The sequence below is a fragment of the Dinoponera quadriceps genome, unplaced genomic scaffold, assembly GCF_001313825.1.
Source record: "Dinoponera quadriceps isolate SergipeBrazil2010 unplaced genomic scaffold, ASM131382v1 scaffold1565, whole genome shotgun sequence".
Classification (NCBI taxonomy): Eukaryota; Metazoa; Arthropoda; class Insecta; order Hymenoptera; family Formicidae; genus Dinoponera; species Dinoponera quadriceps.
Genome location: NW_014556124.1, coordinates 1738044 through 1750319, shown reverse-complemented (window position 1 = coordinate 1750319; position 12276 = coordinate 1738044). Strand labels below are relative to the sequence as shown.

General features: G+C 41.5%; 4 protein-coding genes across 13 annotated transcripts in view; 2 read left to right on the top strand and 2 right to left on the bottom strand.

The window, feature by feature from the left end:
• The window catches only part of LOC106746698 (RNA-binding protein 33-like), a 10521-nt gene extending 7234 nt beyond the window's left edge, over nt 1-3287 (bottom strand). The window contains exons 1-2 of the mRNA XM_014623516.1: nt 3198-3287; nt 2797-2899 (exon numbers count right to left, since the gene is read on the bottom strand). Coding sequence (XP_014479002.1) covers nt 2797-2899; nt 3198-3208 — 114 coding nt within the window. The 5' untranslated portion in view covers nt 3209-3287. The remainder of the gene's footprint in view (nt 1-2796; nt 2900-3197) is intronic.
• A 209-nt stretch (nt 3288-3496) lies between these two features.
• On the top strand, nt 3497-5710 carry LOC106746704 (probable tRNA N6-adenosine threonylcarbamoyltransferase, mitochondrial). Of its 3 annotated transcripts, XM_014623529.1 has the most exons (5): nt 3497-3588; nt 3832-4039; nt 4310-4568; nt 4655-4783; nt 4939-5710. In XM_014623529.1, the coding sequence occupies exons 1-5, from the start codon at nt 3582-3584 to the stop codon at nt 5596-5598; spliced, it is 1263 nt and encodes a 420-aa protein (XP_014479015.1). In that variant the 5' UTR covers nt 3497-3581; the 3' UTR covers nt 5599-5710. The 3 variants fall into 3 exon arrangements, with proteins under 3 accessions (XP_014479015.1, XP_014479014.1, XP_014479016.1); XM_014623528.1 differs by having other exon boundaries at nt 3535-4039; XM_014623530.1 differs by lacking the exon at nt 3497-3588 and having other exon boundaries at nt 3869-4044.
• Nucleotides 5711-5734: 24 nt separating this feature from the next.
• Nucleotides 5735-12276, bottom strand: part of LOC106746705 (GTP-binding protein 10 homolog) — a 10586-nt gene continuing 4044 nt past the window's right edge. Inside the window, exons 1-6 of one of the 4 annotated variants that reach the window (XM_014623532.1) lie at nt 9046-9138; nt 8843-8967; nt 7334-7475; nt 6938-7241; nt 6465-6683; nt 5735-6374 (exon numbers count right to left, since the gene is read on the bottom strand). In XM_014623532.1, coding sequence (XP_014479018.1) covers nt 5767-6374; nt 6465-6683; nt 6938-7241; nt 7334-7381 — 1179 coding nt within the window. In that variant the 5' untranslated portion in view covers nt 7382-7475; nt 8843-8967; nt 9046-9138 and the 3' untranslated portion in view covers nt 5735-5766. Of the gene's footprint in view, nt 6375-6464; nt 6684-6937; nt 7242-7333; nt 7476-8842; nt 8968-9045; nt 9139-12276 lie in introns of those variants that run through there. The other 3 variants (XM_014623533.1, XM_014623534.1, XM_014623535.1) reach the window with 3 other exon arrangements.
• Nucleotides 9280-12276, top strand: part of LOC106746701 (solute carrier family 2, facilitated glucose transporter member 1-like) — a 26932-nt gene continuing 23935 nt past the window's right edge. The window contains exons 1-3 of one of the 5 annotated variants that reach the window (XM_014623521.1): nt 9393-9770; nt 10264-10709; nt 10822-11007. In XM_014623521.1, the coding sequence (XP_014479007.1) occupies nt 10822-11007 (186 nt within the window). In that variant the 5' untranslated portion in view covers nt 9393-9770; nt 10264-10709. Of the gene's footprint in view, nt 9364-9392; nt 9771-10263; nt 10727-10821; nt 11008-12276 lie in introns of those variants that run through there. The other 4 variants (XM_014623519.1, XM_014623520.1, XM_014623518.1 and 1 more) reach the window with 4 other exon arrangements.

The following is a 12276-nucleotide window of genomic DNA, read 5'->3' as shown; positions in this document are numbered from 1 at the left end:
ATATATATATATATATATATATATAAGTGTGTATGTATATGTGTGGTAAGCAGAGTATCTTCCATTTTGTCCGCTGGTGAGAACTCAAATCGTTATCATCGGCATGTGTGTATTCGCATGGAAACGCATGAGTCCAAGTTCGTGGTGTGCGTGGGCGCGCGTGCGTGTGCGATCCTGATGGCACATGGTGCGAAATATAACTTTCGCCTAGATTTTCCGAGACTCCGTTTATCTCTTTTTTTTTCTTCTTCGTTCACCTACTAATCTTAGCGTACTGAGGAAACATGCTCTTATTTCTATACGGTAATAATGACGGAACACAAGTCTTATAAACAAATGTGGATGGTAAAAATTGCGATGAAGCCGAGTACACAATAGCGGAAAGATACGAACGGTGTGTGCGACATGGTAAATTCTTCTCGCCGATACGCAACACAAGTGTAATAATAATACCCGATATTATCGATAGATTTTCCATTCGATAAAATGCTTGATTTCACAAATGACGACTTGCACGTGTGTCGAGTTGTCAGCGCAGTACGATATAATTCGGTTTCGTCTGATATATATATATATATATATATATATGTATATATATAGGTATATATACATATATATGCATATGATTGTGCAACTGAATTTACGAGAACGTTCAATGAGACACGTTTACTTTCTAAATTTCGGCAAACAAAATTTATAATGCGTTTATATCAAATTATTATAATATATTGTATAAATTTTGATCAAATACGAACAATTCCCATTTTACTAATAAAAACACTCGATTTTTTAGTATGTAGATTATAATATTAAAATTTAACGTTATTTAATTGCAATACGAAGATATTCTCTTTCTCTCAAGCTTGCGGACAAATTATAATTTAATTTATTGTGATAAAAAGCCATATTATTGCGTGTTAATATATTCGAATTATTTCTTACTGCAGCTGTCCGTTAGATGCACTGACTTAATACTAAAGATCGCGATGTACAATTTCGCATTTGAAATCTCAATGCAATAGCTATCCATAATCATTGTATTGCTGGAAATCGAGATGAGACAATGTCCATTATGTCGGAATGGTTTAATGTAAGAACGTACATCATGAAATCCATAAATGCATTCTCCTGCGTAAATCTTTAATCAATAAATCTTTTTTTTTTACGTACACGAAAATTTCGGGTTATATGTACTTATACGTACTTATTTTTTCTTGTTAGAGCGCAATGTACGAGAACAGAACGACCTTTGTGTCTGTTTTTTGTTTCTAATATAAAGACAGTTAAAAATTTCATGAAAATAATCTTTTGTAACAAAATATTAACATCCTGTATAAGCAAATAGGTAGTTATTGATGAAGTTCCATTTGTGATAATTGACATATGTTTTATATTTGGGACTTCACATTAAACCATTCGAGATAGTGAATTATTTCTTGACGAACGAGGCAGGATACAATTATAAAAGTTCACACTGGCAGTGTGTCAGCAATTTGTCAAATTGCGTATAGCACCAATCGTCATTTGAAATGTGAGATACGAACTTATATATACAAAGAAGGGGAAGACACAGTTGGGTGAATGAACAGGTCCTATCGGTTTGCTCAATATTGATACCGCTTGAGATGTTGATGAGCCTTAATTTATAAAAATTACGGTCGCATTTACGCAGCAGGTTAAAACAAATACATGTAGCATCGACATTATCACAAGTAAACAGTGCAATATCTCAAAAATGCATAAATAAATCAGAAACATTCTAAAACAATCAAATATTACAAATTGTTGAATATACAAAGGAGTGATATACTTTTATACAAGAATAAATATAAAAAATAAATATAAAAAATAGAGTAAAATGTAATCATAACTTTATATATGTGTGTGTGCAAGTGCCAATGTTGCCAATTTCATTCTAAAATCAGATTTCTTCTTCAATCTATCAACACAGCTACATGTGTTTCTTCAACCTGTGTAATTTCATAATTGTTCACACTAACACAAATCACATGCTTATGCCTACACGTTTTTTTTTCTATATTGCAGCATCAGCTCTCGCAAACATTTGCATTCGAACGAAAATGTTAATTGTGCCTGAATCATCGAACAGTTTAGAAAAGATTGCTTTGAGTTTTGCTGTAGGGCTTATCTTTGCATTTCAAGTATCTATGCGTAAATATTAACGACATCTCTGCTACAACGAATATTACGTATTACATGAATGTTAACATATTGCGTTAACGCTTAATTTGAGTTACATCACGCATACGTCTGAAGCTTGAAGTTCAAGGAGAATACGTAGATCCCGTATCCTATACTTTGGTACAGCCAGTAGTTTAACTACCACCTGTGTCATACTCTTTACTCTCCTTATTCATGTATAAAACTCTCATGTATAATAGTATCATATACAAGACATGTTTCAACACCTGCTGTTTAACAGTAAGAAAAAAAAAACTGAGCGCACAAAAAATTAAGACACAACTCCTCCCCATCTGTTGGAATATTTCCTTATTTATCTTGTCGTCACAAGTCACTCATGGAAAATGAAAGTATTTCTTGACTTTGCTACTCGGATTATTAAGCAGTATCGACTGTACAATATGAACTATCGTGAAAATGCGGTCAAAAAACAAATGCAATGGATGAGAACTGAAATTTCAAAACGGAATAATTCGGGGATCAAACCGGATCAACCGGATTCTACCGGAACGCGACTGAAAATTGGCCGAATAGCCAGAATTTAGGTATGGGGTTTCAACTGGCTGAAAAATAATGGGCAAACAATATGCTCACCCTCTCTATTTCATAGTCATCGGCTAAGAGGGCCTCTTCCTCATCATTGCCCAAATCGTATTCCTCATCCCCCTCGAGATCTTCGTCCAGTAAAGTATCATCCCTGAAAAAGATAAACGACAAGATTCTTATGTGCCCGTTAACAAAGCCCGCCTTCCTTTCCGAGAGAGACACACACAGACGACGCTGCTGCGGACAGAGAGACGCTCTCGCCCTCGTAAAACCTACGTCATTGCCAGGTGCAGCTTTCCGCGTTTCTAACCTGTGCGTATTTTGTGCGAAAGCGCGATCGCGATGAGTCCCGAAACGAGCGACATGCCGGGTTAATCTCAGCGAGAAGCCGCGCGAAGGAAAATCCGAGGTCGTGCCTTCTCACGGTATCAAAAAATCGAAATACTTACTGTTCTGACATTATACGTTGTCGCGCTCAGAGCCAGAAGAGAGTCTCTGTGATGGCTCCTGCGCGATGGAAGGTTTATCGAAAACGCGCACACTCGACGTCGATCGATCGGTCGAACGCACGTCTTCGATTTTTCGAATGCTCGCAATTGCCGTAAGAGAAATTAAAAGATCGTTGAAAGATGAATTAAGCATTATTTATTTATTTATTTTCCTCTACAAGAATATTCCTTTCAAATTACTGTATAGTGTTTAACAACCGACCTACAAATTTGTCAAATAACTGGTGACTCATTAGTCAAGTGTTAGCCGCACGTGTTACGTTGAGTCATGGATGTAGGTATACTTATATTCCTACATCCATGTGTTGAGCATATTGTCGACACATGTCGAGTGAGTGACGCAATTATTATTTTGTGTGACAATTAGTTGTTAAGTGTCAAGTATATACAAAATTATCGAGAAAGAACCTACTACTGTACTTTAAACTAATGGAAATGTGCGCGCAATCAGTGTAATCCGAAATGCGTGTTTGCTTATAACCTGTTCGTGTTGCGTTTATAACCTGTAGAGTCACGTAAAATTGCGCGTCTCTCGACACAATGGTCAGATGTACGTATTTGTTGTCTCATAAAGCTTCGTTAAAGCTTCGTCAAGCGAGATGTCTGGATTTTCTACGCGCACGTAGCCAAATAGTAAATACGTTGCGAAGATACACGGACGACAGGCCGGCTATTATTTTGGGGATCGAGACGAGCTGCGACGATACAGGATGCGGAATTGTAGACACCACGGGAAAAGTATTGGGCGAGGCGATAAACTCGCAGAATTCCATTCACCTAAAGTAATGTAATTCTTGTAATCGTATCTTTCAGCCCTACTTTGAAAACCGACTATGGGTTCTCAGTTACATTAGTTAACATTGAGTAAAACACTAGAGGTAGCTTTTTGTGTAGTAAGGCTTCCATTGTTTATTAGATAAAGTACACATCTGTTTCCCGTCAAAAAGATTCACAGAACATGATATATCTTCGCTTTGAAGTCAACGGCTTGTATAATTTGAAAAATTACTGGTGGTTTCATTTATGTGATATAGTCATATTTTATTTTCTAGATGCGGCGGTATAATACCTACAATAGCCAATGAAATTCACAGACAGAATATTACCACAGTCTGTGAGAATGCATTGAGAGCAGCTGGCCTAAGATTAAGGGATATAGATGCTATCGCAACCACGACCAAGCCAGGCCTTCTCAATTCGCTTCACGTCGGAAATACCTTTGGCAAATATCTCTCTAGGGTGGGTAACAAACCATACATACCGATACATCACATGGAAGCTCACGCATTAACTGTAAGGATGGTGCAGAAGGTATGTTAAAATTGATATCTTACATACGATGTATACATACTTATTACACATTTATAATACGCAAATCATTCGTACATATTTTGCAGGTAGACTTTCCCTTTCTTGTTTTATTAATATCAGGTGGTCACAGTTTACTGGCAATCGCTGACAGTGTTGATAAGTTTTATCTGCTGGGTACTACAACGGACAATGCACCTGGTGAAGTTCTCGATAAGGTACATTTGCGAACCTTATTGTGTGTAATTTATGACGTAATTAAAAGGACTATCCAATTCAACGAGGATTCTACCCTCAATATTTTATTTATTTTGTGGAAGATCTCATACGAAAGATAGTTGTTTAGAATTTACACATATCATCGTGATTACAGATTGCACGGAGACTTAAGCTCGTTAATATACCAGAGTTCTCGCATATGTGTGGCGGCCAAGCGATAGAGAGTGCAGCGAGCAAAGCAACGGATCCGAAGAAATTTGAGCTCCCATCTTTCATGGCGCGAAGGAGAAATTGTCAGTTCAGTTTTGCGGGTATGTGGAGTACTGTTAATCAATACATCGCCAACCAAGAGAAGGAGCTGCAGATTGACGCAAATAAGGTGATCCCTGATGCGTACAATCTCTGCGCTTCGCTACAGTGGTCTATGGCGAAGCAAATATGCTCCAGGACGCAAAGGGCGATGGCGTTCATCGATAAGAAGAATCTGATACCACAGGAGAAGCGAACTTTGGTGATATCCGGCGGAGTGGCGTGTAACGATTTCTTTGCGAAAGCCCTGGAAATTGTCTGCTCGGAAATGGACTTCCGATTCGTGCGAACGCCACGCCGGTTGTGCAACGATAACGGCGTGATGATAGCGTGGAACGGCGCGGAGCGGTGGAGAACGAATGCGGGTGTCATTCGAGACAGGAGTGAAATTGAGGCGGTAACTATCGAGAAGAAAGTACCGCTCGGAGAAAATTGGACAGAAAAAGTAGAATTCGCGAACGTAAAATGTACGATGGTAAAATTAAACGCTCTGATGACACATTAATTTCTCCTCGATTTTAATTGTTCACTCACGAACCCGCGCGCACTTTTCCGCAAAATTGCTCATTATTAAGCAGACTCATCAGGGAGATGGGGATAAGCGATACAACGAATTTGGTTAAAAATAAACGAGACTTGCGGTATGTCACATGAACTTTTCTATTGTGCAAATTTATACAACAATCGGCGAGTGTTGCTCACTCTGCCGCTTTATTCTTTCCAGCAAGACCAGGTCCGGGCAATGGTCACGCTCGGCCATTTGTTTGCGTTCCTCGTACTTGTCCAACATCGTTCTTATCTCTGCCTTGATCATCTTTATCTCTTGTTCCTCCTTCAAAAGGAGAGACACGGGCAGAATATTTTCGAAATGTACCACTTTCTCAGGCTGTATTTCTTCCGGACATGTATGTACATAGTCGGTTAAATTCTTCAGCATCGGTTCAATTTCATTATAGATATTATCGGCATTTTTAGTGTCCATCTTATTGACTAAAAGTAAGGCTGGCATTTCCAATAAATCTGGCTTGTAGAGCTCGATTTCCTTATTTAATAAGACCACAGTTTCCAAGCAGGATCTGCTCATGTGCCTGGGCGATAATTGGAATCCTTGTATGTCTACGATGAACAGAAGCAGCTTTGTTCTTTCGATATGCTTCAAAAACTTGTGTCCCATCCCGATATTCATGTGCGCACCTTCAATCAGACCTGGTAAGTCGGCAACACTGACACGCCTGTAATCTTTATAGTTTATGAGTCCCAATTTCGGCCTTATGGTAGTAACTGTAATAGAAAAACAATTGCTATTAAAAACTTCCATTAGAGTGTGCATTTCTTCAGAATTATATGATAAAGTTAAATTAATTATCTTACAGGGGTAACTAGCAATTTTAGGCTTGGCCTTTGAAAGTGCTGCCAAAAATGTACTCTTGCCAGCGTTGGGGAAACCAACCAGTCCAATATCAGCGATTAGTTTCATATCTAACTTGATTATGTGACTCTCTCCTTTTATACCACAGAAACCTGTCTCTTCGCATCCACCTTTGCCACCTCTGGCTACCAATAGTTTCATGTCTTCCTGGTTCAACTCTCCTAAAAAGAAAAAGAATTTAAGAGAAAACGAATAAGTGTAAAATATATAAATATATGCGTGAAACAGTTGTGTTTAGCAGAAAAAATTTTATGAGAAATTAACAGTTGATAGATCTGATTGTTGCACAGTTTTGGATCTAGCAAAGATCTGAGAATAATGCAAATCTTCAAATTGTTGACTGCTTGTTAAATACTTTGTTTTGCTAAACACAACTTAAGCGACTTAATTATAATGCTTGGAAAAGTATACTTACCTAATAATACTCCATTCTCGTTATACAGGGTAATACCGCACGGGACTTGAATATTTATATCAGTACCAGCTAAACCAATAATTCCTCTAGCTGTACTGTTACTTCCAGGTTCAGCTTTGACTCGTTTGATCTTTAATCTCTTGAGGAGTTTCTCCAAAGTCTCTCCATTCTTTGCAACCATGTATATGTTACCTCCCGCACCTCCTATCCCGCCGAAACGAGGCAGACCGGCACCTCCTGCTCCTGCTTGGACATGAATACGCATTGTGTCGATGAATGTACCGCGTAAGTACTTTCTAGGAAGCTACAATTGAAGAAGAAATTTCTTGTATTCACAATTGTATTTCGAAAATACCATGAATGTTCTATAAAAATCGATTTGATAGTTCTACTCACCCTTTTAACACCTTTGCAGAAGTTCAAGACCCGTGTTAGAAATACCATTTTGCACAGTGTTGTATAGTGTTGTTGAAGCACGAAACACGTGATCACGAATATTCCTTTATGACTTTATACTCAATCTGTTCGATTCACTTGTCTATAAATCAACATAATTATCATCCTATAACAGGTTAAATATATAATCGTCAAGTTTACGGAGGAACATGCCACTGATCGCACTGAATGTGCTCACCAAAGTTTAGCATCGATTAATATTAAGAGAGAATCAAGATTTATCGAAAGAGTTCCTGAGTTCACCGATAGATGACGCCTACAGCCTTCGTTTCCGTTATTACTTGTCGTCGCGCGCAAACATGGCGGAATGGAAGAGGAATGAGTTACGTTACGACTGCGACCAATTAGGTATATATTATTATTATTGTAAATTATTCATATATTGTATCAAAAAAATTGCACGAAGAGATGTTTTTCAAGTAAATTTTCAAAAATTTACCAAATCCACGCAATGTTCACGATAAAAGGCACTGTATAGTACGGCGACAAAATAGAATTTCGCGTATCATTTGTTATTACGATGCCAACAACTTATTTCGTAAGCTGTTTGTTTATTTCAATCTGTGCGCACAAAGTAGCACCGCTCGTTATACAGGGTGCGTCAGTTTTTATAAACTCGATTTGGACGATATTGTCGATCAACTTGGACTCGGCCTCTGACTAATGTGGAATTTCCAAAGTTTTTTGCAAACTAAATGTCGAATGTTATTGTTAGTAACAAGATTTCATTATTCACTCATGTTTATACGCCCATACAGCACAAATGTTCAAAAGACACCCTAGAGACGTCCCAGATGATATTTGATATCTCCGGGACGTCTTTAGGATACTTTTCGAACGGGTATTAGTTTTATTTTTCCAAGATATTATATAATTCGAGCCTCTGTTATATCTCATCACTTGATTCTCCATTTTAAATTCTCCGTCTTAGAAAACTTAAAATTGGAAGAGTTCTGTCTGAAAAAAGTGATATACGAGGTTGTCCGAATAGATCGTCAGTCAAAATTGAGGTCGTGAATTCTGGTACACATATCTACAGTTAGTATACCTACAGTTAGAGTCTGCATATGTGTATGTGCGTAACCAGTCTAAGATTAAGCCGATTAAGAGATAACTGATACGTAGCTTTTTAGGACACTTTATACATTAACTAGATATAGCTTATTATTTAGATATCTATAGCGCGAAAGCGTCGAAACGATACTGAAGCAAGCCGCGTGATGCTGAAATAGACGTAGAAAACCCGCTCACATGTCGCGACGTGAAATATTTCACTGACGTAATTATGACACATCTACAAATCACGTTATTTTTATTAAATCACGTCTATGCCGAAATGAAGAGCAACACGCGATCGTATTTAGAGACGCATTACAATATATTATATATTATAGAAATAGAGGAAAGAAATAATAACAAAAACAGAACAGGGGAAAAATAAAAGCTCACTCCTGACGGCATCTTCTAACAAAATACGTGTAAAAATCCACTTTTCTTTTTACAACGGGCGATTCTTACGACTGCAACATTAACTAAGCTTTAAACCGTTCCCACCGTCCTCCTGCATCTTCCCCCTGAAAAGAAACGGGACTCAGAAACTGAGGAGAAATCAGATTAATCTGTGATCAGCGCATTAATTAACTGCTACTTACGAAGCCGACTTTCAGTGTAATTAAGCTCCGCGTTACCGCGCCACCTGCATCCGAGACACATCTCTAACCAGCTCATCTCTCTCTCACTCTCTCTTTCAGGGACACACGAGGTGAGCACGTATCCGAGCCACCGGTTTCCAGGCACTTTTCCAGGAGCAAGTCGGCCGGACATGTTGCGGCCGCGAAACGTATCCTGGGGTCAAGTGAAATCAATTGCGGAGCGGAGTTTCACGGTGATCAATCGGCGTACAGGACGGAGAAGCGGGATGGCGGCCTTCTCGTCGGCGCGACGGAACTCGGAGGCTCGTCTAAACGAAGGCGAGTACGATGCGTTAAAATTAAATCTAGCCAGAGGCCGTGTGTCGACGACTACGTTTTGCCGACGACGACGACGACGACGACGGCGGCGGCGGTAGCAGCGTCGCGTCCTCTGGCTTAGTCTCAAGAACACACTTCGGCTGCACGGATGCTCTCCGATCGCCGATCGATCTAGCATCTCCCGCCGCGGCTCTTTCTCTCCGTCCACCTTATCGCTTTCTCTTTCCCTTCTCGTCTGGTCGTCGCGGGGTTGTCGCGGGTTGACATCCTCTCTCTCTCTCTCTCTCTCTCCGTCGCGGACACACACCGTCGGAAGTCCCATCGGTCGCTGAGAATCCTTCGCGTTAACGCTGGACTCGCGCGAACCGAAAGCACCTGACTTATCTTCGCCCGAGGTCTTCGTCGAGGTAATAACTCTTCGGCATGTTCATAGCCTCGCGTCTGCGATCCTTTCGCATCTGAGGATTCGAGGATTTGTCATTCACGATGCTGCGCTTTGTTCTGTCTCCCGTACGACATCATCTTCCACGATGGCCGATGGTCGTGGAGCCTTCTCTTGCTCGTTACTTAATACATTTCTTCCTATCGCGATTATCAACTCATATCGCGAGAATATCGAGCCACGTGGGTGATGCGGATTCCCTGTCTGGGAATGACGCGTCAAGGAACAAGGATCAAATTGTACGGTAAACACTATCATCACGCTCATTGCTCGCTCGAGAGGGAGTGCTTGATACGTGATCAACCGAAAAGCGCATTTATTGCTGTCAATTTCGCCGACACTTTCTCGGCCAGATCGCGATTTATAAGATCTACGGCGCGACCCCGTTCGCGTACAGTGTGAGTTTATCCAGTTGGCGTTACGGAAGACGCGTCTGTGCGTTTTACTTTTTTTTATAGACTCTACGTATAGGCGACGGTGATTCGCCTCGACGTTAATTCGCGAAATCCATTTCGCGATTCGCCGAGCTTTTTCGTCGCCTGGCTCCTCGTTCCTGAATGATCGTAGGGCGATGAGAGAACACGCGGGTGCGAGGAGTGTGTCATCGGGTTACTAGCCTTGATCACCGGCCAAATACTTGACGGGGAAAGCGTACCGTGGTCGTGCTAATTTTACGTACGCCACATAATACGACGCAGAAAAGTATAAGAATCGATAGTAACGGCGGGCAATGCCGAGCAAACCTCGTGACAATGTGGTCACCGGCTTACTTTGTTACCCCGCGTATACATATAAGTCGACATACGTGTACATATATATGAACACGTGACACCTCGATGCGGTATTGCACATTCAGTCGGATGTTTCGTCTCGCCTCGAGTGGTAACATTCAAAAAAAGAATCGGTGAGAGAAGAGGAGAGGTAAAGAGAGAGAGAGAGAGAGAGAGAGAAAGAAAGATACATGCGACTTCGCGATCCGTGTGACCTTTGTTTCTAATCGCAAACTCCCCGGACAGATGGACCGGGAGGACGAGGACTTTGGCGAGGGCTACATCGCGGAGTCGCACCCGTTGAGGCCGACGCTCTCGGTGCCGCTCGGCGGACGTTCGGGTTCGCGCGCCCCCAGCATCAGCAGCAGCGTCAGCGATCTCGATGTGCCGATATACACCAGAGAGACGACCTTGCCGGTGTCGACGAAGAAGGTGAGTCCTTGTCGCGATACGTTCATTGAACGAAGAGAGGCGAGCGAGCGAAAGAAAGAGAGAGAGCTTCGCTTTGCTTCGCGCGAGTATGAATGCGCGCCTCTCGCGCAATTAAATGTAACACGAGTCGAACGGTCCGCATGAGAAAAAGAGAGAGAGAGAGAGAGAGAGATAATTCAAAGTCCACGAGAAGAAAATCCACGTGACGGAGTAGTACACTGATCTACTTTACTCGGTCTTCGTTTGTTCCCCGCATGGTCGTAATTAAATCGCTCGTTCTTCCAGAAACGCCGGTTAATGAATTTAACATGATCTTTATTCATCAGCAGCGGCAACATGTCGTGAAATGATGTTTACGCGCCGCCTCATTTCTATCTTGCGACCATTCCGACCGATTCCCGTTAAAAAGAAGAAAACGTATCCGCTATGTCAAGAGAGAGAGAGAGAGAGAGAGAGAGAGAGACGCATCGCAGTAGGCGCGATGTTTTTACCGTCGTGATCGATACGTGCACGTTAACTTATCTGGGCCGTGCCGCCATTTCGCGAATGGGAATGTCTATATTGAAAAACGTGCGTTAGGGAAAACACTATTTTTAGGACGGTGTCGAAATCGCGGTTATTCGAGGCGAGATGGACCGAGCGTTCGCTCGTCTTTCGCGGACGATATAAATGCGGCCCGCGTCGGCGTTTAATTCTGTTTACGAGGTGGCGTCTCGTGCTCGGGACACGTGTAAATGCATTTCCACGATAGAATGCAGTTATGGCGATGCGCTTGAAGTATCGCGATCGTATCGGCGATCAGCTCGCCGCACCTCGGGACACAATGTTTCGCCGGAGGCGTGTCTCGCGTCTCATTGCATGCAAATATCTCAGGTCTGTTAATCGCGCGGATAGACACATAGTAGAATAAACCGAGCCAGCACTGCCAATGATGAGCTGAAGCTAAGATGGAGGAGAAGAAAGGACGGAGATGTGTTTACGGAGCTTTCTCCGCCGCAAAGTGCCGTAGGAGGGTACGATGTCAGGGAAACAAAGCAGCGAGAGAGGACAGTGAAGGAAAGAGAAGGATATTGCGTAATTGATTGTGTGAGATGGCGTATAAATAGTACACCAGCGTGCAGTTATTAGTTCATAATATTTGTAACATTTGGTCGCTTCTCTTCTTACCTTCTCCCCGTCAACTACACAATTAGACGAGGAAAGCACTGCTGTCTCTATCGCCCTCTGTTACCGGTCCCGGATTCAGCCCTCCAATGGGAATGTCCAGTC